Here is a 24,892-nt window from a genome sequence, read left to right as displayed (position 1 = left end):
CAATATTACGTGAAGGTGAAACTCATTTTAAAATTTTAAAAGAAAAGGGTACCCAAATCTCCCACCAGATGCTGTCGATTAATTCATCAACATAAACAATGGCCGCTTCCATTCACGTTGAATGTTATTGGTGTGTCTTGAAAAGGTTATTTATTTATCTCCATTTATCTCCATTGTGAAAAACTACGTGTAAAGTGCTATAGTTCATCAAAAAGGTAAACATTTATAGTCTTAAATGGTATGCATCCATTAATACCATGCTTTTATGTAAAGGTGGATTCAGACCATCAGTTCATCGTCTAGTGTACAATTCATATCTTATAGTAATTTGTTCAAACGCCGTTTGATGCTGAACACGTAGGTTTAATTTATACCTTATGGTTTGAAGTAGTATTCTTAACCCTTTCCATTTAATCATCATCATTATTTGCTATGATTTAGGTTTCCGTGGACAGGTCATATTCTTTAGGAATGGATTTTGTGCGAGGGAAACTGGGAAGAAATTTAAATTATACTGCAACTCCTTCCTATGAAATGGATCAACGGACCACAGTTACCAACAACAACAAAGGGATCAGTTTGCAAATGTTGTCTAGCTAAGCAGTTTTTCAAGATCCATTGATGGTAAAAAAATGTATGCTTGATGTACTTATTTTTTTTTTAGCTTCCTTTTAATTTCCAACTCGTTTTTTTACAGCACTATTTGTTACTTCCCGGAGATCACGAGTCGGCCGCAGGTGTCAATCTACAACGCAGTTTCTTCATTGAAATTGTGTGGCCCTTGCACGGAGATTCTTGAGCCAATGCTAGCCTTTGTCCATGACAGAAGAGTGACTTTCACCAACGTTCTGCCACATCCTCATCTTCGTGACGTACGCTCATCCAGCTTCGCTGCTAGTGGTGCTGCTACTCGTGCTGCTACTCTTGCCACTACTCGTGCCACTACTCGTGCCACTACTCGTGCTACTACTCGTGCTACACAACTTTTCTCTACTTCAATGACGAGTTAAACCACTTCAATGGTCGCTTCCGTCCACCGTGACCCACCTGAAGTCACTCACCACGGGATTATGCCCAGGTACCCAACAATTGACTTATTTTCGTAGGTTAGGTCTAGTTGCGTTAAACTCTGTCTGTGTAATAGTTTCCAAAATCAGGCCCTTCTTAGTTCTTACGCGCAAACGAAGTTTTACTTGGACGTTTCTTTTTTCTAACGCTAGATGGCTTTTTGATAATTTGCAGCTGTCAAAACAGTCAGTTTCAGTTACTTTGCACATCTCTTTAAACATTTATTGGCAGTAATTTTGTTGAAATATTTAGTGATAACTGACGATTACTATTCCAGCAACAAAGCTCACTTGTTAAATTTTCGATAATTGCTTTTTTTTCTACTTCCGGTTTTCTCATTTCTGTCAGTAGTTCAGTAAATATTCATCTGACGCACAAAAGAACCACATATTCGTGATCTTCGTCAAATTTGTGGTAAAGTTCATGTTTTCTTTTGTACGTACGCGTACTTCCGGTTTTGAGAATTTCCCTGAACAGTTCAGGAAAATTCTCGATTTTGACCAAATTTTGGATTTCGTTTAAATCACACCCAATCGACCCCAAATTTAACGTAGATCACGAATATTTAGTTTATTTTGATGACAGCTCAATGGTTAAGGCGCTATCGCTAACTTCCGGTATACTTCCGGGAAATTTGCATAAAACTAGCAAGTGAGCTTTGTTCTCTGTGCTAATCTCAAGATTGAATGCTAGGTTTTAGCAAACCAAAATGCGATTTTCAAGTTTTGTGAGTATCTTACTATCTCAAGTTCAATCTTTAAATAATGAGTCTTTATGTGTGTCTAATAGATGGCGTTTTAATTGTTTGTGTCAGTTATGGGCTCATGGCGGTTTGCTGTCAAAAGTTAAGCTAATATCTTTTCTTCGAAAATTACCAATGTATTTACTTGTAAATTCGAGTGATTTCATCTGTAAATTGTCGGTGATGTGTTCTATTCCGTTTATATGTTGTATAAACTTAATGTATCTCATCAACTTACAGGAGAAAACGTTGAAAGAGTCGTGCTGCTCACTGCTGTCGTTCAACCATTTATTTGTTCAAAATCATTGTATTCTACTGAAGGTGCCATCAAAATGAAACAGGTAACAACCATTACTAGCTTTATTAATACAGTATTGCTGAAACATATATTCTTCTCATCTTTTATTAGGATTCATCATAATTGTCTGCTGTTTGTATTGGACTTGCTAGATCGCCAATCCCAGCCATGCCCCGATTTTGAGTGTACACTACTAACTGTTTAATTATTTCTAGATTATAGACGTCAAGCACATTGATAACACAAACTATAAACAAGGTGACTTATTGTTATTTTATTTACAGGTTCTTCATCTCAGGTTTCTAACACATTTGGCATGACAGATTTGATGAGAAGTCATATTTTGAAGAAAATGGACAAGGGCCATACAGTCAACAAGGTTCCTTGTTTGCTAACCCGTTGGCTGCTACCCTTCAATCTCCCTGTTTACTTCCTTACACAGGTCCTATTGATTTGAGGTATTACTTTTTGTCCCTTCAACCTTATTTGAATTTTATTGTCATCCAAATAAATGTTCATTCTGCTTTTACAGGGTAACTCTTTCACTACTGATGACATCAACTGTTGTAAACTGACGAGAGAATGCTGCAATTCAAGACTGATACGTTGTGTAGTTGTTAGATAAATGACAAGTGCATATCTGGGCTCCCTTCTTTTCTGTGGCCCCGTTTCCCTAACTAACCACTAACCAACGCCCGCCGGTGGTCATTCACCCGCTGTGAAACCAGGAGGTGGGGAGGGCTCTGGTCGAACGGGGACTTGGAAGGCGCATGATCCGATGAAAACTTTTGGAGGGTCATGAGTCTAACCCGGAAGCCTAGTATGACTACATCTCCCCGGAAAAACTTGCCTCGTACTTCTCTCTTCTTCTCGGTCCAGATACATATCTCTGGGGGCCGTAGACATTTCCTATAACAGTATGTGCGAGTTAAAACAATGCATCCACTACCCAATGAAACAAATAGCCATGGTTTATTTTTTGTGAAAATCTCCGTCAGTCAAGTTACAAAGACGATGTAGATTTCCGCCAAACTTAACCACCGCTTTTTGTCTCATTGCCGCAGCGGTGGTGGCGGGTTGCGTTTAAACTCGTGCAGTAGTAAACCGTCTTGAACCGGACGCTCTGTCTATTGAATTTTTTAACATTTTAAAAGGAAAATAAAATTTAGTTCATCTAGTGTATTTTTTTAATATTTATTACAGATATTACATGGTTAAGGTTTAACATTGGTTTATAGAGTTAAGGGTATAGATTTAGGGTTGGTAGGTGTATATTTACGGGGTTTGAAGGATTGGAAAGTATATATTTTTGGGGTTTGGAGATTAATTGGTAGGGATACATTAGTAGGGTTATAAATTAACGGGATTTTTATCCAAACTTGAAATATCCTCCCTCCCCCCTCCAATATCCACCACTTTACTTTCCCAACCCCAAAAACATGTTTATTATTTGTTTGACATAAACACATCCCCATATTTCTTTTTTGTTTCTTCTCAACATATTAAAGCACTACATTGATACAATGCCAATTTAATAAAGTAATAATGCAACTTCGGTAACACGACACCAGCACGGCATATTGAACTTGATGCAGAAAGATCCATCACCAGCATAGGCTGCAACAACGTACCACAGCGGACACCAACTACGCGATCATACACGATAAACCTGTAACCAAAATTAAATGATTTAATCTTCACCATCAATGGAAATGCTGTCTGAAAAGACAAATCAATGACGCTATGTGGTTTTACGTTTTAGTAAAACAAATATTCTGAAAACAATATCTGATAGCTTTTGTTGAAACAAAAACAAAATGTGTGATTTACAACCACAAAGAAGAAAGAGAAGCTAAGATTTTAACTGAAGGTTAATCCTGGTTTTAAAAAATCAATTACTATCAAGCAGTAAATTCTCATGCAATAATAACAAAGATGACACAAGTATAGGTAAAGTATGAAACCTCTCAGTGTCAGTCAGCAAGCTTTTTGAATCAGCCAGACTATTAGAAAGTTGATTGAAATATTTACTTCAGTTGTTCATGTTTCTTCATTTGACGAAACACACAGCAGTACAGGTAGAAGAGGGACACCCTTTACCAGCTGGCTGCATCAAATCCATGTTAACATTGGGCAGCAATGACGAAGCTCAGACTTTACCAGACTGTTTATAAAAAAAAAAAAAAAAAACTCAATTACTATCAAGGACACAGCGTCTCAAATGACAAAAACAAAAAGTGTCAGAAGTTAAAGTTAACTACACAATCCTTCAGAATAAATGTTGCTAAGGATCCTCTACAACTAGCAAGCTTTTCCGAGGTTATTAAGTTCTACAACAGGAAAGTTAAGACATAGTCACCAACTAACTAAGTCTCACAGTTAGAAAGTTGAACATATATACCTGAAGTGTTTCTTACAAAACGTACAGCCGGTACGTACAGGAAAAAGAGACGACATCTTGGCAAAATGTAGGCCACATAATCAGCTGAAATTTCCAAGTAGAAATTAATAGGCTAGGTTACCACACAAACACAAACAACTATATTCACACACAAATAATTAAGATTCAGTCACATCTAACAATCCATAAAGGAAATAACATTTTTATGAAGAAAACTGTACAGAAGGAAAATACGGCGTACGGATTAACTAACGATACCTTTCAATCAACAATCACAATCAGTGCTAACAAAAAAATGGCGGCGGTCTTACGTAATGAAGACATATTGTTCCATATCAGTAGTTGTAAATGTGAATCATAGATGGCGATGAAACTTGTCTTTTAGTCTGCTAAAAAACGAGTCAAATAAAATGTCTGCCATTGTCAACCTATGTGACGTGTTTTCCGTAATTTTTAGCAGCTTGTGTCAATTTACTCAATTAGACCCATTTCTAATTATCCCACATCATTTCGATAAAAAAAAAGGAATTCAGAAAGTGGATGGTAACTTTCATATTTTCAAACTGGCGCTTAGTATCATTAGATTATTTACACGTGAATGGCATGTGCTGAAAGGCTGTAACCGGCTTTCTGTTAAAATTTATTAGGAGAAGACGAATTCCGTCCGCTGGATCTGAGTTCCAACAAGCCGTTGAATATGATATCATACGGACGCAAAGTATACAAGACAGCAGCAGTTCATCCTCCACATTCCAACAAAATGCCAACTGATCAAGACTTACCCTTGGTTTGGCCAGTTGCCAGATCTTTCCATCCAGTTCCCGCTGCCCTTGCATCAGGGCTGGGTAGTTCCGTGGCCCACACCACCCAGTAAATTTGCCAATGCAGAGTTGATGAAGATCCCCAACTTTCTTCACTTGACACCACCCGCTATTGAGAGACAATGCCAAGTATTGAAAAGTGAGAACCCTGCAGTATAATAGATATTTTAATAAAGCTTTAACTATTATTTGTTTGTAGAGTTCTCCACAGAGTGCTGTAAGAATTGGATATCAACGAAAAGATTGACAATCATTTACCCATCACAATCACAACTAGTGATTATCTCAATTCTTTCCCCTCATTGAGTGATGCCCGAGCCATAATTGTAACACTCCAGGTCTGAAAAGAAGAAAAAAAAACGCATTTGATTTCCTGTTATAAGTAACTCTTTTCTTCCCTCATGCAGGGGAAATTGAGCCCTTTGAAATTGGACAACCATGCCAAGGATAAATTCCTCTTTTTCCTGTACCGGCTGTACATTTTGTAAGGAACACTTCAGAACTATTCAGGTAAATATGTTCAACTTTCTAACTGTGAGACTACAGACTTAATTAGTGATTATCTCTTAACTTATTTGTTGTAGAATTCTCAGTTGTCTACCATGTAAATGCTTGCTAGCTGTAGGTTCTTTTGCAACTTTTATTCTGAAGGATTGTGTTTGCATAGTTTACTTTAACTTCTGTCATTTTTGTTTAAGTAATTTATTAAGACATTGTTTCCTTGATAGTTGATAGTAATTGAGTTTTTTTTTATCAATAAGATTATCAGTCTGGTAAAAGTATGAGTATGACCTTTGTTGCCCAACTTACTCTTGGATTTGATGCAGGCAGCTAAGGGCTTTAACTATTGTAAATAACATGAAGTGACATTTATTCATCTAGATTAATTCATTTCATTTTGGTTATAGGTTAGCGTAGTTGCTGTCCGATGTGGAGCGTTGTTGAAGCCTATGCTGGTGAAAGATCTTTCTACATCAAGTTCAATTGGCCGTTCCTTGGTGCTGATGTTTTGTTACCGAAGTTGCATCATATTTTGTTAAATTTTTGTCATCGTTACTATTGCAGTTTACCGTTTAAAAGTTCAGAAGCAAAAAAAAAAAAATGGGACGTTCATGTGAAACAAATAATAAACATGTTTTTGGGGTTGGGAAAGTAAAGTGGTGGATATTGGAGGGGGGAGGGAGGATATTTCAAGTTTGGATAAAAATCCCGTTAATTTATAACCCTACTAATGTATCCCTACCAATTAATCTCCAAACCCCAAAAATATATACTTTCCAATCCTTCAAACCCCGTAAATATACACCTACCAACCCTAAATCTATACCCTTAACTCTATAAACCAATGTTAAACCTTAACCATGTAATATCTGTAATAAATATTAAAAAAATACACTAGATGAACTAAATTTTATTTTCCTTTTAAAATGTTAAAAAATTCAATAGACAGAGCGTCCGGTTCAAGACGGTTTACTACTGCACGAGTTTAAACGCAACCCGCCACCACCGCTGCGGCAATGAGACAAAAAGCGGTGGTTAAGTTTGGCGGAAATCTACATCGTCTTTGTAACTTGACTGACGGAGATTTTCACAAAAAATAAACCATGGCTATTTGTTTCATTGGGTAGTGGATGCATTGTTTTAACTCGCACATACTGTTATAGGAAATGTCTACGGCCCCCAGAGATATGTATCTGGACCGAGAAGAAGAGAGAAGTACGAGGCAAGTTTTTCCGGGGAGATGTAGTCATACTAGGCTTCCGGGTTAGACTCATGACCCTCCAAAAGTTTTCATCGGATCATGCGCCTTCCAAGTCCCCGTTCGACCAGAGCCCTCCCCACCTCCTGGTTTCACAGCGGGTGAATGACCACCGGCGGGCGTTGGTTAGTGGTTAGTTAGGGAAACGGGGCCACAGAAAAGAAGGGAGCCCAGATATGCACTTGTCATTTATCTAACAACTACACAACGTATCAGTCTTGAATTGCAGCATTCTCTCGTCAGTTTACAACAGTTGATGTCATCAGTAGTGAAAGAGTTACCCTGTAAAAGCAGAATGAACATTTATTTGGATGACAATAAAATTCAAATAAGGTTGAAGGGACAAAAAGTAATACCTCAAATCAATAGGACCTGTGTAAGGAAGTAAACAGGGAGATTGAAGGGTAGCAGCCAACGGGTTAGCAAACAAGGAACCTTGTTGACTGTATGGCCCTTGTCCATTTTCTTCAAAATATGACTTCTCATCAAATCTGTCATGCCAAATGTGTTAGAAACCTGAGATGAAGAACCTGTAAATAAAATAACAATAAGTCACCTTGTTTATAGTTTGTGTTATCAATGTGCTTGACGTCTATAATCTAGAAATAATTAAACAGTTAGTAGTGTACACTCAAAATCGGGGCATGGCTGGGATTGGCGATCTAGCAAGTCCAATACAAACAGCAGACAATTATGATGAATCCTAATAAAAGATGAGAAGAATATATGTTTCAGCAATACTGTATTAATAAAGCTAGTAATGGTTGTTACCTGTTTCATTTTGATGGCACCTTCAGTAGAATACAATGATTTTGAACAAATAAATGGTTGAACGACAGCAGTGAGCAGCACGACTCTTTCAACGTTTTCTCCTGTAAGTTGATGAGATACATTAAGTTTATACAACATATAAACGGAATAGAACACATCACCGACAATTTACAGATGAAATCACTCGAATTTACAAGTAAATACATTGGTAATTTTCGAAGAAAAGATATTAGCTTAACTTTTGACAGCAAACCGCCATGAGCCCATAACTGACACAAACAATTAAAACGCCATCTATTAGACACACATAAAGACTCATTATTTAAAGATTGAACTTGAGATAGTAAGATACTCACAAAACTTGAAAATCGCATTTTGGTTTGCTAAAACCTAGCATTCAATCTTGAGATTAGCACAGAGAACAAAGCTCACTTGCTAGTTTTATGCAAATTTCCCGGAAGTATACCGGAAGTTAGCGATAGCGCCTTAACCATTGAGCTGTCATCAAAATAAACTAAATATTCGTGATCTACGTTAAATTTGGGGTCGATTGGGTGTGATTTAAACGAAATCCAAAATTTGGTCAAAATCGAGAATTTTCCTGAACTGTTCAGGGAAATTCTCAAAACCGGAAGTACGCGTACGTACAAAAGAAAACATGAACTTTACCACAAATTTGACGAAGATCACGAATATGTGGTTCTTTTGTGCGTCAGATGAATATTTACTGAACTACTGACAGAAATGAGAAAACCGGAAGTAGAAAAAAAAGCAATTATCGAAAATTTAACAAGTGAGCTTTGTTGCTGGAATAGTAATCGTCAGTTATCACTAAATATTTCAACAAAATTACTGCCAATAAATGTTTAAAGAGATGTGCAAAGTAACTGAAACTGACTGTTTTGACAGCTGCAAATTATCAAAAAGCCATCTAGCGTTAGAAAAAAGAAACGTCCAAGTAAAACTTCGTTTGCGCGTAAGAACTAAGAAGGGCCTGATTTTGGAAACTATTACACAGACAGAGTTTAACGCAACTAGACCTAACCTACGAAAATAAGTCAATTGTTGGGTACCTGGGCATAATCCCGTGGTGAGTGACTTCAGGTGGGTCACGGTGGACGGAAGCGACCATTGAAGTGGTTTAACTCGTCATTGAAGTAGAGAAAAGTTGTGTAGCACGAGTAGTAGCACGAGTAGTGGCACGAGTAGTGGCACGAGTAGTGGCAAGAGTAGCAGCACGAGTAGCAGCACCACTAGCAGCGAAGCTGGATGAGCGTACGTCACGAAGATGAGGATGTGGCAGAACGTTGGTGAAAGTCACTCTTCTGTCATGGACAAAGGCTAGCATTGGCTCAAGAATCTCCGTGCAAGGGCCACACAATTTCAATGAAGAAACTGCGTTGTAGATTGACACCTGCGGCCGACTCGTGATCTCCGGGAAGTAACAAATAGTGCTGTAAAAAAACGAGTTGGAAATTAAAAGGAAGCTAAAAAAAAAATAAGTACATCAAGCATACATTTTTTTACCATCAATGGATCTTGAAAAACTGCTTAGCTAGACAACATTTGCAAACTGATCCCTTTGTTGTTGTTGGTAACTGTGGTCCGTTGATCCATTTCATAGGAAGGAGTTGCAGTATAATTTAAATTTCTTCCCAGTTTCCCTCGCACAAAATCCATTCCTAAAGAATATGACCTGTCCACGGAAACCTAAATCATAGCAAATAATGATGATGATTAAATGGAAAGGGTTAAGAATACTACTTCAAACCATAAGGTATAAATTAAACCTACGTGTTCAGCATCAAACGGCGTTTGAACAAATTACTATAAGATATGAATTGTACACTAGACGATGAACTGATGGTCTGAATCCACCTTTACATAAAAGCATGGTATTAATGGATGCATACCATTTAAGACTATAAATGTTTACCTTTTTGATGAACTATAGCACTTTACACGTAGTTTTTCACAATGGAGATAAATGGAGATAAATAAATAACCTTTTCAAGACACACCAATAACATTCAACGTGAATGGAAGCGGCCATTGTTTATGTTGATGAATTAATCGACAGCATCTGGTGGGAGATTTGGGTACCCTTTTCTTTTAAAATTTTAAAATGAGTTTCACCTTCACGTAATATTGCCAAGAGGCATTATAAGAGCTACGAACAACGAAGAGAAGATTTACGATATTTATTCTGAAATCAAAATATTACAAAAATCTTAAAATTCACCTAAAACTGCAAAGAAACGTGAAAGACAAAAAGCTGAAAAAGAATGCCATGTCACATTCAAATCAGATTCATCACAGTGATCACACAAGCAGAGGAGTTTTAATAGCGATCCGTTGTGCGAGCACTCGAGTATTATGAATGAACATGGGAATGAAAAAAACATTAAAATCGACCTTGTTCCATAGCTGCAGGCATATCCTAAAAGCATCAAACATAACGTTTGTAAGTAAAAATATATAGTTCTCTGTTTTCGCAAATATCGTGAGTCCAAAGCAGGTCACTAACAGAAATATTTGGCAGATCAATTCATTGTTCTTTTCTTATTAAACTGTACTTAGTATCAATGATAACTCATTTCTTCTTATTTTACATAGAACAAATGGCCGCAGTTAGCTTCGAGACGTTTGCAGCCAAACACATTTCGTTCCTCAATACTTAACACACACCAACGGAATGCTTCGATAAGAACATAACACATCTGCATGGGGAGGAAGAAATGATCTTAAACCTTCTTCAACATTGGTAGATTTACTACGGTCGGAATGTCTATGTCTTCTAAATTGATTGATGATGGACTGTACGGGAAACGCACCGTAAATGCGTGTTTGGTATCCATTAGCAATTTGCTCTGTGACTGCGGGTCGATTCGTTTTTCCAATTCTTATTGCACTTTGCGGATAAAAGAAATGGGAATTCGATCTTCCAATTCATCAGCTGGCGTGTGCAGATTCAGAATCATGATGATCTGAGCGCTGGTTAATCGGGAACACATGGTGCAAATATGCCTGACGTCATCGTCGGATTCTCTAGCTTGTAACAAATGTAACAACCATGCGGCTTGGATAATAGGCTGCAGGGTATCTACGATACAAGCACTCATAGTGTCCTGTCCATGAATATCCTGGTCACGCAGCCATTTTTCAAGATGGGAGATGTGTACCGAATCTGAATGCCTTTCGACCAGTGACACATTTCTTTACGCAGTAGGAGGTTGTTTAATGCGCACGCACAAATGTAATAGAACACCTGGCAAATAAGGAGAAAAGTTAAGTATTGAATGAAGAAATGTATGTAACCTACAAATATGCACGAAGGCAATACCTGGCGGAAAGCTTGGGCGATAAGCGTTGGGTCTACGCCATATAACTGCAACACTTGGTGGAAAATGGTTAACTCGCGCAACAAATGTGCGATACGTACGACGACCACGAATCCTTCTCATCACTCTTGCTGCTTTTTCCTGGTTCCTCATGAAGGTGTTCAAGTTCGTCAAGTTCTCTTTCAGCTTCTTCCATCAGCTCCTCCTAAATAAGTCATATTTGTTTACAAATTAGAATAGCAGACTTTCGAATATTGTAAAATAAATCCATGTTCATGTTGTTTGGCAAACCAGAAAATAATTCTTAGTAGAATATATTAAGCTAGTATTTCAATGCTTTAGCTTAGTGAATGATGAATGACGAGGTTTCATCAGTTTCAAAAATGAGACCACGACAAAGAAGTTATGTTAGGAAATCAGTGAATCTAATCAACTAGACAACTACCAATTATTAAACAATAGCCTACAAAATGTTTTGATGACAATGATTTGAATATTGTTCGCTTCTCCAATTAAGTAAAATCCATTTTAGTCTCACATAGGCTTAACAGGCTACACAAAATGCTAATGAAAACCTTTTGTTTGCTACTAAACTCATCTTGGTTCATTTCGTCTACTTGCATATACAAAACACTGACTTACTAAAAAAAAAGCTTTCTTACCATTTTGAATCTATTAACGATTGAAAAAAGTTGAAAAAGACACACAAAGACGACACGTAAGACGTAAAAAGCTGAAGACACAACAAACACTGTCGCCATTTAAAATAGGCCACGCCCCTTAACGTCACAGCGGAGTCGTTTTTATTTAAAATATAATATCTTTAAAAAACTTATTGACTTGATTATTGTTGAAATAGATTGGTAAAAATATAAACTTTAATTATATTATGATTTAAAATTATTCAAATCGAAATTAAATTAATAAAACTTGAAAAATGAGAGGAAATTCATTTTGCCAACAACGGCTGCAGTGCCAAGGCAAATAAAAGGAAAGACCGTTTGAAACAAAGTAATTTCAGTTTGCAAAACTAAAATTTGAAAATGGCAGATCTCTGTTTTCTCTTTCAATGTCTTTCTTTGTCTGATTCTGAGAAGCGAAAGCGCACCTGTGAGTACGAGGATGAAGATGTTCGACACCGCAGACCCCAACGAATTCGTTTGGTCAAAACATCCGCCGAGTTAAATGTTGTTGGGCTGCGTAATGTTGGAGAGAAGATTCGTCTCAAAAGATCCAACAAACTCCCGAAAATGGACGAAGGTGTCAGTCCCCTCTTGAAAGGTAACGGAATGGAAGTTGATGAAGACGTCGAGGAGATTGGGCGTAACTTGCCACGAGACAAAACGAACAATCGCCAACGTCGCATCGCTACTAATCCCGAACCGAATCAGCACCTGTCCGTCCGGAACACCAACCGATTCAAGACCTTACCAACTGGCAGCAACCGAAAAGGACACCAGACCCGTCAACCCGATCGCGGAAACCGTTTGAAGAACTTATTGGTCGTGAACTCGTCCGACCACGGCCGGATCGTGGAATTGACGGGAATTGGGTCCAAACCGAACGTGACTGCTGGGGAGGGTGGAGATCTCAGGTCCCTTCTGGATTTAAAGCGAAAAGAAAAAGTCGAGGGAGTTCAGCAGGACCTCAGGTCAGTTTTGAACTCACGGCGAAAAATAACACCTCTTCGTCGGCTTTAATTCTTGCTTTGGAGGGGGAGTAATTTGGGGTTGGATTTGAAGAGGATTGGCTTAATTTCAGTTTTGGAAAATTTGCATTTTTTTTTAATTTTTTTTTTCTTTTCTTTTTCTTTTTTTTTCAATGTGTCAAATTTCGTGTCTGTACATAGAAATAAAATTCCTAAAAACCATAAAACCAATGTGTCTTGTCTTTTTATTATTAACAATATGCCGAAACAACAACAAAAACTTATTAAGTAACTTATAAGTGATTATTTATTAATCACACGATTCACACAACAACCCTTTTTCAATCAGAAAGGCAAATTACTAGGCGGTCGGAGCGAATAACAACGTCAATATTTTATACAAATTAGAATTGATTTGTTACGCTGCTATATCCAGTCATCAGTTGCCAAGACTTGGGCCGAGAAACGCCGGAAATGATGGACCGCCAACGTTTTCAAATGCTCAACCGGATGGTTATCAGGGAGTAAAAACAATTCGACACAATTTGCAGCAGACATTCGACGAACCATAAAATTTTCGCACTCGGTTTTCAACTGCTCCAGCAAATATCTATCGTCCGTCACAAAAAGGCCGATCGCTAGCGTCTGATCCAGTGTTGCCAAGGGCAACCGTCACACAGTGTTGGCGTTGACGAAAGGCGTAAGGCGATGATCGAGAATGTTGGCGATTTGTTTCTAAAGTTGAAGTTGCGGCTCTTGATCCAATTTGACGAGCACGTCGACGGCGATTCTGAAACCACCACTGTGAAAGGGAAAATAAAAATAAGTATCTTGACATTAAAAATAAGAATTAAAAAGTACAATCCCATACCATAATTGAATTTCAGAGACGCCAATCAACTGGGCGATGCGACGACGACTTTCTCGATTAGGAAACGAATCATTGATAAACTCCGCATCCAGTAGCGCCAGCTGGATTTCGTCGTAAAAGTGGCACTGACGACCCGATCCGGAAGATGATTTCAAAGCGGGACCCACTGGATAGTAATCTGAAAATAATTGAAAATATTTGAATATTGTACCAAACACTAGAGGATAGAATAAAGAAATTACCATAACTAGCCATTATTGAGAGATAAAGAACTATACTTAAGCACTTTAGTAAAACTAGAGCTTAATTAAAACTCACAGACACACACAGAAATCTAACCTTTTGGGAAGTAGCGAGATGTCCAGACGACAGAGAACGGAGTAGTAGTAGTAGTTGTTGTTGTTGTGTGGGTGTGGATGTTTGGGTTTCAGTTTTTTCCAACCGTTTTAGTTTCGTGAAAGTGACCTTCTTCCTCATTGGTCGGAGTAGCTGAAGAAATCCTGTCAAACACTTCCTGCCGCCACATCCGCAAATGGATTATCCATCTCTTTCAAAATGTGGCGTCGGAGGATTATGGGATTAGACTGGGCTTAGGTTATGCCATGGTTGGAGGCGGAGGTTGTTTGACGAGATGATCCATTTCATAACCCATCATAATCTTTTGAGTATAATCCTGGCGGGAACTTTCAAACGTCCATTTCCCAACTGTCGAACAAATTTCGATCGCCAAGTGATCCAGCGGCGGAAGCGGTGTGGATAGGAGAAACTCCATCCATTTTAAGCGACAAGACATGTCCAGGAAGTCAAATAAGGAATCTCACCTGAAAACCTGCAAAATTAACAACGTGCAGAAAACAATATTGAACTGTAACTCAATAGTTGCAAGGAGGATAAAATGCAAAGTAATTAAAGAATCACCTACTATTATGAGGTAGGACAGACATGTGTTCTCTCGGGGGAAAGCACTGCCAGTCAGTTGGAAAAATAAAATGACGAATAGTCACGCGGCTGGAGTATAGAACTGCACAAAATCTGCAAAGGATTTTCCCATGAAGTAATAAGGCAAGCGGAGGAACTCCTCTTCCCGGATCTACTGTCACAGGGTTTTCCCTTAAAAAAAAAAAGAAGAGAAATATCATTAGAATAATTATCATCACCTGATTTATATTGGTTATAAAGGCATCATCGCCAAGCTTTATTCGACCCTAAGTAGCCATCAATGCCTTGACAGGTAAGCGGAGCCACAGATTTACACGATACGTTCTTTTGAAGTTTAATTTTGAAATTTCTTTTTAATTAGGTTGGAAGAATTAAACAAATTCAAAAATGGATTTCAGCAATTATTTCGGCATAGTTGTTTGGTATACATGTTTAAGTCTGGGAATCATCTTACTACTGCTGTTAGGAGGAATGATAGTAATGTTTGTGGAATCAGCAATGGAGTCCTACAAGGATTGGGTCCATCCTAAGCTTCTGATTTTCTACAACCAAATTTACTGCTGGTGTGAAAAGGCCTGCGAGTCAATCTGCGATCCAGCGAAAAAAAACTGAAAAAAGTCAAAACACAGTTCCACAAAAACATAACAACTCCATCCAGCATCGGCAGCAAAATTTTCATATTTGGTGGGCCATCGAGCTGTGAGCCAATCGACGTATGATTAGACGTATCATGCTCCCAAAACTAGGGGATTCACATTGACTGAAATTGGATTCAGATAAGGACCTGATGAGAGGACCATTTGGGTGTTCCACGGTTCCAGGATGGAAAGGACGATTAAATGGGGAAGTGATTTCAAACACACCCTCATTGTATGTATACAAAATCGATCAAACTATTGTAAAACTATCAGATAACTATTTAACGCACCAAAATAAAAATTACGCTGTGAAATATTATTTGCTATTAAGAAAATCTTCATAAAATACAACGGCATTCAATCCATTCTGAAATTTAAAATGACACAGATGTACATAAACGAGTACTAAGGAGAACCAGAAGCACAATTCATTTTTACTGATGCCAATGCGATAAGTTGACTAATATCTAATTATGACGTCATCTGTTCTGATTTCATAGCGCGTCAAACATGTAAACAAAATCACTGACGACTTTGTCGGGTCACTGGATTCACGAGCTGTTCTCATTTGAAATGCTGAAGGCGTCACTGTCATCTAATTATATCTACCGCTGTTCCTATTGATCTACATTTATCCTCCCCAATGCTGTTTTGTTTTCCTTTGGATTTCAAGGGCCTCCATGACGACGAATAAGTGGGACTTTCATCTGTAAGCAATGATGTGATGCCAACGGCTCCATGACAACGATATTTAAAATTCCTATATAAGCAGCGCTATTTTCCCCTGGTTCTAATCTGTTTTGCATTGCTAGTGAGTGAACAAACAGATTAAAAACTTCATTCTGTCACTTGAAAATTACTAAAAAATGGCCAGTTAATGTCGTCAAAACTATCACGAAGAAACCGAAGCTCTCGTCAACAAACAGATCAACATCGAGCAGAGTCTTTACTATCAATACTTGGCCCTGGTGAGTCTAAAACAACTTCCTATTAAAGCGAATTGTAATGTAAATGATTACCTTTTCCAACGTTTGAATTTAGAGCGCCTTTTACGATCGCGATGATGTAGCCATGAACGGCTTCTCCAAATACTTTCAAGAGTCAGCTGAAGAAGAAAGTGGCCATGTTCGGAAGCTCATCAAGTACCAGAATCGTCGAGGAGGACGAGTAGTTTTCACTGGGGTGGCTTCTCCCACCGAGCAGGAATGGGCCTCCCCTTTGGCTGCCATCGAGTTTGCACTCAATCTGGAAAAGAAAGTCAATCAGGTATAAATGTGTGCAAATTTTAAACATTCGGGCGTCTTATTAAACTAAAATTATCGTCGGTTGTGAACTGATATTCGTATTAAAGTCGCTGCTGGACTTGCACGCCATGGGTAGCAAGCACAGCGATCCTCATCTGTGCGACTTTCTGGATGACCACTTTCTCAAGGATCAGGTGGAGACTATCAACAAGCTGGCCAAGCATCAGACCAATTTGATCCGACTGGGTGGGGGTGGCGTTGGCTTGTTCATCTTCGACAAGGAACTGCGCTCTTAATTCGAATTCTAATAGGAACTTATACGGACTAATGACTGGGAAAACCGAAGGGGGAGATCAAAACATTTAGGTTGTTTTGTTTTAACATGAAAATAAACAAGAGCAAAATACCCATCAAAGGCGAGACGTTCTTATCTTCCTCATTTTGCTGTAAGTAGAGGTAATCCGCAATTCGGATGGGATAAAAAGATTATCCATTTCTTTGCAACAGGTTGAATGCTCGGATTGATGCTTGGATAATTGGTACTCTAGTGGTGACGAGCGGATAAGTCTTTCATGGGATGATCCAACGCTCCATCGATGGTTATCGAGTAATCAAACGTCTAGAAATTAAGAGAGAAAATTTTATGAAAGTGAATAAATAACGGCAACATTTTCATTTTTTACTGGCAGGAAACGGGAGGAAATGGGAGCCCTACTTAACAGTCATGGGTATAAGGACAAATGTTGGAGTGCACCAATTCGTTCGGCAAACGGCAGCTTTTTGGAAAAACAATGAACAACATCTGTACTTCCACGATAGACGATACTGTACTTTAATAACTGGATATTACGCTTTGTTCATTGAAATAAAAACTGTCTGGATTATTTACCAACACAGTGGCAAGTTGCCCCTCCCCAAATACCTACACACACAAGTCAGACAATGAATCCGGTGATGTTTATACAGCTACTCGGATTTGAATACACCACCTACAGGTCAATACAGCAAAAAATGAGAACCAGAAAGCTATTGTCACCTTAAGCATTCATGTTTAAAGTTACTTTTTCTAAAATAAGCAAACTACAAATGGAAACAACCATTGGCCAACCATTGAACTGGTATCACTGTCAGTTTCCAGCAACTTGGAAGGAAAAAAATTATAAATTAATAACTTTGAACAGTAGAGTTTCATGACTGAGCCACGAGATACTAAGGGAGGACATTAGTACAAATAAGCTCAGCTAAATTGGTGAGATATCTTTGAGCAAATTTGCCAAGTGGAATTCCAAGTAAAAATAAAAATCATAGACGGGTACATAAGTTCTATTCACTAATAAAGTGGAGTGAAAAGAATGTGGATTCTTGGTATTCTTGGTTACTTGACAACCTAATATTTCTAACCTATTGACCAGCCTATTGACAGACACAAAAAGATTACAAGAGCAATCTTCAATCTTGAACCAACTCATGGGTCTCTAGACTACGATATGCACTACCAGATGAATATGTAGATCAATTTTACAATTTCCTATGGTACTAAACAAAAAGAATGAGGACTAAAACAGGAAATATATTTTAAATACCTTGTTTATCATTTATCTCACTGCAATTAGATTTGATTAAGAAAGTATCAGGCAGCCAAAGGAAAACGTGTTTACCATTCTATGCCATTATCGCGCCTCACGTCTGCTGGCTCTGTTGTCGAAATTTGGTTCTCTTAGAAATTAGAATGACTCAAATAAAAAGTTATGCAGCCCCTGTTATTTAAATTTATTTATAAATGACTACACTAATTATAAACAATTTCAAGTAATCGCATTAATTCTTTTTTTGTATGTAACGTGTGTAAGAGACACGGCAACCTCTGATAAGTAAATGCCAAAATTTGAAATGTGTTGTCGCAGTTGTAGTAATGCAAAGTAATACGTTAACGGGGTTTTCTGATAATTTAGATTATATCCTTTGGCATCCTGCTTGTTTTTATGCGAGAACCACGAAATCAACGTCACATTTAACATCTTTTTGTGTAATGTGCCGACGATAACAAATTTCGAGAGAATTTTTCACCTCTCCTTATTATTATTATAGCAACCATTAATTAATAATTAATTGGTTGCTCTTCCTGCGCTGGAAAAACTGAAGTAGAATCTAGGAGTCTGAAAGCCTAGCGGAGAAATTTAGAAATCTAAAAGTTGTAAAAAAAAAAATTATATTTATTAATTGAAAAATTCAAATATTGCAAGCTTGTAATTTAATTGCTGAAATGGTTGTGCTAACAATTGTACGATGTAAGTAAATTAATCAAATAAACAGCAAAAGAGTTGAGCTAATATGCGCCATGTTATGTGATTTTTGTCTTAATTTATCAAATGCCTATCGTTCTCGCTAAACAGGAGGTTTCTATTCTCTTTCATCAGCAGAGTGCATCTTGATTTCAAATTCGTGTGTCCTATCCAGTTTGTTTTATATTACATGGGCCTAAGTGATAGAATAGTTACATTATTCGAATGGGTTAATAAGACCATAACCAACTGTTTCGGGTGGGGTCCCATTTTGTCGAATTAAACCGAATTTAGGCGGAAGTGATCAGGTATTACGCATCTTTTTCGAGGTTTCGCGCTCTCCGTGGTTTGTTTTTGAAATGACGAGGAATAATCTGACGTAAATAAAATGTATTTTTTATTATTCGTCAGATGACTAGGAATAAGCATTAGCAATTAGCATCATTGTAAAAGTTAACTGACCATATAATCATTCAGTAGGTTTGAAAATGTTTTTTTTTGTCAATTATTAGTTCGATTATTATTTTCCAGAATACTTTATTGTATTCAAAATCTGTTGATTATGGCAGTAAGTTATTACAAAAATTACCTGTTATATATAGTTAGCAAAGGTTTAGTCCCGGGTGGCTACAGCAATTTTTTTTTTGGCCAAACTGTGTAGGTTAGTGATTTTTTAAACGAAATGTTAGTCCATTAAGCATTAACACAGAATTTTAGGTCGTTAAACCCCTTCTAAAAATAAATAAACAAACTTAGTATTAATTCCCCGTTAATTACGTTGCTGCATGACCATGAAACCAAACCGTGAAAGTTTTTATTACGTGTGACACTTTGAACTGCCCACGGAAAAACCCAAATTGTTTGTAATCTTTTCCTCCATCCACATCTTTCGGCTCTTTTCCTGCACTGAACACTTTTCTTAAAGGGGGATTGAAAAGTTTTAAAATTTTTTTTAAGGGGAAGGGGGGATACTTGGTTCTTGCCATCCTTCAATGTTGGAGATTCTTTCCACGACTTGGGATGATGAAATCCTTTCTACAGGATCGCTGTTCCACATGTCCATGATGATATCGTGCATGTGAATGATGTGATGGTGCTCATCTATTCCTGCAATGAATGCAAAACATAACATTTAATTTGTCAATATAATCTGGTTTATGAAATGAAACATACCGTTTAGATTGAATCGATTTTCTATGATGTTGATTTGTGTGTCATGTTCATATCGTCCACGGAAAGGATGGATACCGCCTAATAGATAATAGCCAAAGACGAGGCCTTCGGAAAAGACATCGCTCTTGACCGTTCCTCTTGGACGAATGGGATTTTCTACATTTTCTCCTTCTTCCGATTGTGTTGAAGTTGTTTCCGATTGCATCCGATATATTTCAGGGGCATACCAATCTTTTGTTCCTCTTAATCCACTTATAGAATGACTTCCATTTTCACTGACTGGTTTACTTAAGTCAAAATCAGCCCATTTCATTAAGACGCTTTCTCCAGTGGAATCCACCCAGATGAGGACGTTTCCCGGTTTGACATCTCGATGGATCAATCTCTGTTCATGAATGTGTTCCATTCCCTTGGCCAACTGAAGACAAACATCTTTTTTTGTCGCGGGCATGGGCCCACGATATTTGTTCGGGTTCTTTTCTCCCCAAAATAGCCGATCCAGCGATGCATTACATAATTCCAGCACCAAAAATCTAATGCAAAAAAAAAAAAAAAAAAAAAAAATACTTTATCTTTATTTGCTTTATCTTTTTTTTGAAAAAAAAAATACTTGAAATCTTTATGGTCGCTATAAATGCCAAGAAGTTTAATGACATTCGGATGGTGACATTGTCGCAGTGCGGTCTCTTCCCTTGCGTTGATGTTTTCTATTAAAATTCGCTTGACGGCAACCTTTGTCTCCTCCAGGTTCGTCCTCCATGTTCCTTCGAAAACGACCCCGTTTCCTCCCATTCCTAATTTGTTTTCTCTGTCGTATGTGAACTGACTAACGGCATCCTCTGGCATCATTACGTTCAGGATTCAAACGATTCAAAAAGTTCCTACGTGTGAAATTGTCTTTTACATTTGTTGAATAAATTTCATCTACATGGAGAACAATCTGACTTACTTGAGACGTTGCTCTTGAAGATGTGTAAATTAGTCGCGGTTGAATGATTCAACGAGGAAATTAGCCCGAGAATGCTGTCGAAGTATTCTTTTTTCTCGATAAACGCCAATCGATGAACCGTTGGATCTGTTAAATCCTAAAGGACACAGAGATAGTGAGGGAGAATTAATCGTGACTTGCATATGTAGCGTTTGGGTCAATTTAATTGCATTTAACGTTTTAGAATGGATATTTACCCAGATTTCCTCACTCAATTTGGTAGGCCTCTTGTTTACTTGAAAAACAAAAGAAATTACAACTCATTTTTATACTTAACTACACCTTTACAATTAAGATGTATCCAGGTCGTTTAATTTTAAATCTAGTAACCGATTTGTTTTGACAGAACAAAAATTAATTAAATAAAACCTAAATTAAACGCGGAAAAAGTTCCACTTTAATTTTTTTTCGATGTTGAAACCAAAGCAGAGCCGCAAAATATTCTTTTCTTGGCTATTCTTCAGTTAGGTGTTTTAACTTGTACTACCTTCCTTTTAATCGGTCGGCATATTTTATTTTCTGCGAACGCGGAGAGAAAAGTTCACGCTGTGAGACGCGATGTTTGACTGAGGATTTAATAAAAGAAGCCTTCCTTCCCAAAATGGTGGGCTGGAATCCCGAATCCAGACAATCCAGAAGCATGCGCGTTGGTCTCTTCGTTCACATGAAATAACATTTTGCGTTGATTCGGGTATAGACGTAGAACGTGGCACGAATTGTGGTTACTGCACCTGCACTGTGGGTTTGGAAAGGGTAGAAATTATTCTTTCACGTTTACATTTTTCGTATACCTAAATAGATTAAGCTTTGGCCAAATTTTCGTCACCCTCTCCAACATCGTTCAAAAAATCCAGCAATAGTCCTATGCATACTCCTTGTAGTAACTGCAGTCAAATGTAGGCGTTTCAGCAGGCCCTGTAGTTTAATTCGACTGCTATAGCTTATTTTCGTTACCCGGGCGGGAACGCGTGTACAGCTTGGTCTATTTTTAGATATTTACGTTACATTTGGTAAGATAGGAGAATAGTTTCCTTTTATTTCAGTTCTTTAATTTCAATTACAGTTGAAAAATTATTAACTTACTTTCAAAGTTTGGCTGATTTGTGTTTGGAACTCAATGAAAGCTAGATGATTATAGATAAGATAAGGCATAACATTTTATCTCATTTCCAAATAATCGAAATAGTCGTCATATGCCTAGAGATCCCAATGCAGTTATATAAAACATGTTTGCGCGATGAAAACCGCAAACAAACAAACAAAAAAAAAATAGTCAAGATTGGGCGTGAATTTGGAAGGAAAGTCCTTATAGGCTACCTAAGACTTTTTCTTTGTTGATTTTCTTTAATTGGCTATTAGCTCAACATTTGCCAATGATACTTTCTGGTTGAAACGACCAGCCATTTTATAAATAGCCTGAACTTTTGCTTGTGTTGATGCGATATGTTTAGAGTGCCGTCGCCAGTTCTAAACGGAGTTCGGTCAAATTATTTTTCCTGACGTTGACGCACCATGTCGAGCCATTCGGCCAACACCACTTTGGTGGTCAGGCATCTGTGGAATTCTGTTTGCTACTAGTTTAAGAGCCTGAAATTCTTAGTTTATTATTCCTGCCGAATGACTGTTAAGTCTACTCATTCATGATAGAAAGCTGATTTTTCTGTGAATAATTTTAAGTGAAATGTTATTGCTTTTCTATTCGGACCATGGTATTCGTACCTTTTAGATGACAAGATAAAAATGTGCATTATTTTCTACAATTAACTTTGTGGACGTTGACTGAACTAGGGCAGAGATCCTTATTCTGCCGAGAATTGAAACATCATGAAAGGTGGATCGCTTGAACAAACTAGTCGGAAGTTGGTACCTACATATTTTTTTCAATTGAGTTTCCTTGGTCCGCGTATAACTGAGAATTATTAGAATTTTTTGCGATTTAATTCAATTCTGAATTTTGACAGCTCCCTCTCTGCATTCCGCACAGCGAAACTGCGCAATATGGCTGAAATAAGAACAATAAGAATCCACGACGGAAAGGGACGATTCTTCTCTTTAGGATTCTCTTTCCTCAATAAACAAATCGCAAAATAACCGTGGCAATCCTGAAGCTTGTAGCATTCGAACGAACCTAACGTATACAGAAAAGGCGAAAAGCAACATAGCTTTCAATTTTGAATTTATCTAACAACTTTTCTTCTCTGGTATTGACAATAATTCAAAGTGTGGATAACGATTCATTTCGGTAATACTTTTAAATAGGCGCTGGGGGTGACAGACAAAAGTGAATTTTGTTCAAATTGCCAATCAACTATATTGTAACTCGGATGTTACATCGAATAACCCTTTATTTAGTTTTTACTTCATTCAGATTTGCAAACGTTAAAATAACTATTAAACAGTGAAATACCCTCACTTACCTCACATTTATGCATTTTAAACAGTCTAGCGTTCCATATGGTTACATTTGCGACGGGCTGGATAGTGGGACGATTTAACCGGCGTTACACTCACATGGACGGAATAGCAGTGATCGAAGATTTCCTTTAAAAACAAACTTGAATGTACGTTTTGTTTTATTTTGTGGAACTTGCTATTCGTAACGATTACATTTTTTCCGCACTGGGACCCAATTTCGCCATCCATTCCTTGTTGGATGAATGCTCCCGCACGAAAATAGAGAACCGGCGATGACAGTTTCATTTCATCAGTAAACGAATGACCTGCTGAACTGCTGGATAGCAAGGTTGTCTTCCATTAAAATAAAAGAAAATTTTTTTTAAATTATAGAATCGTTTAAAACTAAGGCCTACACCGAGAAGGAAACTCAACAGCCAATTGGATGATAGAAAAATAACATTTAAACCAATTAACAGGATTATGTCCCATTGTCGTTGAAAATGTGAACAAAAGGGCAACAAGCAACGATTGTCGAGGGAGGAAAACATTTCACACGTAAATTGTAACGTAATTTAACACCTAACTTGAGAAACGATAAAAAAAAACGCATAATAAAATGATAATTTAATCAATCGCAATTGGTAGCTACGTGTTCAAGATGGCACGTATCTCCTGTGCTAGATACAAAGTTAAACCAACGATATCATGGTGAGCATCGGTTATCTTAAATTCTACACAAAAAAGCGCGTACTCAAGGTCTACAAAGGTTTGGCCATCGACAGCGAATTCAGAAATAGCTAACGCCGTAGAACTGTAAGAAATAGCACCAAAAAAGGAACGAATTCAAATCTAAATTGTAGGGTATAGTAAACATGTCGATGCGGTTAAGTGGCCCATTACTCTGACGGATACCGAAGCGGAAGATCAAAAAAACTTCGGTAGGTTATTTTGTTTTAACATGAAAAATAAAAAAGGGCAAAATACCCATCAAAGGCGAGACGTTCTTATCTTCCTCCTTTTGCTGTAAACAAGGACAATCCGAAAAAAGGAAGGGATTATCCATTTCTTTCAAACTGTTCGAATAAAGGGGATGCTCGGATTGGGTGGTACCCTCTGTGATGGAACTCACTGGTGATGAAGAGCGCAGAGCGGAGTGTTTCATGGGATGATCCTACGCGACCTACGCCACCTCGATGGCTATCAAGTAATCAAACGTCTAGAAATTGAGAGAGAAATATTTGTCAAAACTGAATAAATAACGGCAACATTTTCATTTTTTCGTTTCTCATATCCTCTATAGTCTCTATTTCTTATTTTTACTGGCAGTAAACGAGAGGAAATGGGAGCCCTACTTAACAGTCATGGGTTAAAAGGACAAATGTTGGAGTGCACCAATTCGTTCGGCAAACGGCAGCTTTTTGGCGGGCTTTTTGGAAAAAACAATGAACAACATCTATACTGCCACGATACTGTACTTTAATAACTGGATATACTATGCTTTGTTCATTGAA

At 37.7% G+C, this 24,892-nt stretch overlaps 3 protein-coding genes, 5 long non-coding RNA genes and 1 pseudogene across 25 annotated transcripts in view; 4 read left to right on the top strand and 5 right to left on the bottom strand.

Moving 5' to 3' along the window:
• LOC124316898 (28S ribosomal protein S35, mitochondrial-like) overlaps nt 1-4,858 on the bottom strand; it is a 148,002-nt gene extending 143,144 nt beyond the window's left edge. The window contains exons 1-4 of one of the 6 annotated variants that reach the window (XR_006912057.1): nt 4,768-4,857; nt 4,510-4,593; nt 4,140-4,272; nt 3,299-3,777 (exon numbers count right to left, since the gene is read on the bottom strand). The gene's annotated coding sequence lies outside the window, so the exon portion shown is untranslated. Of the gene's footprint in view, nt 1-3,298; nt 3,778-4,072; nt 4,273-4,509; nt 4,594-4,661; nt 4,730-4,767 lie in introns of those variants that run through there. The other 5 variants (XR_006912063.1, XR_006912064.1, XR_006912056.1 and 2 more) reach the window with 5 other exon arrangements.
• LOC124318862 lies at nt 34-2,793 on the top strand. 4 transcript variants are annotated; one of them, XR_006912560.1, is made up of 8 exons: nt 34-215; nt 274-357; nt 442-634; nt 698-1,078; nt 2,051-2,151; nt 2,220-2,293; nt 2,393-2,566; nt 2,641-2,793. It is a non-coding gene; the product is annotated as an uncharacterized LOC124318862 (long non-coding RNA). The 4 variants fall into 4 exon arrangements; XR_006912566.1 differs by having other exon boundaries at nt 35-215; nt 442-624; nt 2,220-2,366; nt 2,432-2,566; XR_006912554.1 differs by having other exon boundaries at nt 35-215; nt 2,220-2,366; nt 2,432-2,566.
• Nucleotides 4,859-4,903: 45 nt separating the features above from the next.
• On the top strand, nt 4,904-6,915 carry LOC124316664 (annotated as a pseudogene).
• Nucleotides 6,916-7,218: 303 nt separating this feature from the next.
• LOC124318975 lies at nt 7,219-9,975 on the bottom strand. Of its 4 annotated transcripts, none has more exons than XR_006912678.1 (8): nt 9,797-9,975; nt 9,655-9,738; nt 9,378-9,570; nt 8,934-9,314; nt 7,861-7,961; nt 7,719-7,792; nt 7,446-7,619; nt 7,219-7,371 (listed from the first exon to the last, which is right to left on the bottom strand). It is a non-coding gene; the product is annotated as an uncharacterized LOC124318975 (long non-coding RNA). The 4 variants fall into 4 exon arrangements; XR_006912672.1 differs by having other exon boundaries at nt 7,446-7,580; nt 7,646-7,792; nt 9,797-9,974; XR_006912684.1 differs by having other exon boundaries at nt 7,446-7,580; nt 7,646-7,792; nt 9,388-9,570; nt 9,797-9,974.
• On the top strand, nt 9,550-9,800 carry LOC124320178. The gene is made up of 2 exons (XR_006913812.1): nt 9,550-9,637; nt 9,713-9,800. It is a non-coding gene; the product is annotated as an uncharacterized LOC124320178 (long non-coding RNA).
• Nucleotides 9,976-10,046: 71 nt separating the features above from the next.
• LOC124319513 lies at nt 10,047-11,919 on the bottom strand. 2 transcript variants are annotated; one of them, XR_006913222.1, is made up of 3 exons: nt 11,864-11,919; nt 11,204-11,406; nt 10,047-11,128 (listed from the first exon to the last, which is right to left on the bottom strand). It is a non-coding gene; the product is annotated as an uncharacterized LOC124319513 (long non-coding RNA). The 2 variants fall into 2 exon arrangements; XR_006913216.1 differs by lacking the exon at nt 11,864-11,919 and adding an exon at nt 11,669-11,812.
• A 1,338-nt stretch (nt 11,920-13,257) lies between these two features.
• Nucleotides 13,258-24,405, bottom strand: LOC124319002. Of its 5 annotated transcripts, XR_006912717.1 has the most exons (9): nt 18,125-18,581; nt 17,431-17,530; nt 17,225-17,371; nt 16,949-17,160; nt 16,317-16,542; nt 14,639-14,830; nt 14,060-14,549; nt 13,721-13,898; nt 13,258-13,651 (listed from the first exon to the last, which is right to left on the bottom strand). It is a non-coding gene; the product is annotated as an uncharacterized LOC124319002 (long non-coding RNA). The 5 variants fall into 5 exon arrangements; XR_006912706.1 differs by lacking the exons at nt 17,225-17,371; nt 17,431-17,530 and adding an exon at nt 16,609-16,872 and having other exon boundaries at nt 18,125-18,246; XR_006912700.1 differs by lacking the exons at nt 17,225-17,371; nt 17,431-17,530 and having other exon boundaries at nt 18,125-18,244.
• LOC124318155 (ferritin light chain-like) lies at nt 15,705-16,961 on the top strand. The gene is made up of 3 exons (XM_046782813.1): nt 15,705-16,265; nt 16,339-16,563; nt 16,649-16,961. Exons 2-3 carry the CDS (start codon nt 16,369-16,371, stop codon nt 16,835-16,837), a joined length of 384 nt encoding a protein of 127 aa, XP_046638769.1. The 5' UTR covers nt 15,705-16,265; nt 16,339-16,368; the 3' UTR covers nt 16,838-16,961.
• LOC124316120 (serine/threonine-protein kinase/endoribonuclease ire-1-like) lies at nt 18,950-21,693 on the bottom strand. Of its 2 annotated transcripts, XM_046781867.1 has the most exons (6): nt 21,472-21,693; nt 21,182-21,219; nt 20,946-21,081; nt 20,607-20,877; nt 19,997-20,529; nt 18,950-19,930 (listed from the first exon to the last, which is right to left on the bottom strand). In XM_046781867.1, exons 4-6 carry the CDS (start codon nt 20,843-20,845, stop codon nt 19,776-19,778), a joined length of 927 nt encoding a protein of 308 aa, XP_046637823.1. In that variant the 5' UTR covers nt 20,846-20,877; nt 20,946-21,081; nt 21,182-21,219; nt 21,472-21,693; the 3' UTR covers nt 18,950-19,775. The 2 variants fall into 2 exon arrangements, with proteins under 2 accessions (XP_046637823.1, XP_046637813.1); XM_046781857.1 differs by having other exon boundaries at nt 21,182-21,693.
• Nucleotides 24,406-24,892: the final 487 nt, after the last annotated feature.

Source organism: Daphnia pulicaria, chromosome 1 (assembly GCF_021234035.1).
Source record: "Daphnia pulicaria isolate SC F1-1A chromosome 1, SC_F0-13Bv2, whole genome shotgun sequence".
NCBI lineage: Eukaryota > Metazoa > Arthropoda > Branchiopoda > Diplostraca > Daphniidae > Daphnia > Daphnia pulicaria.
This window is presented reverse-complemented; position numbering and strand designations above follow the sequence as displayed.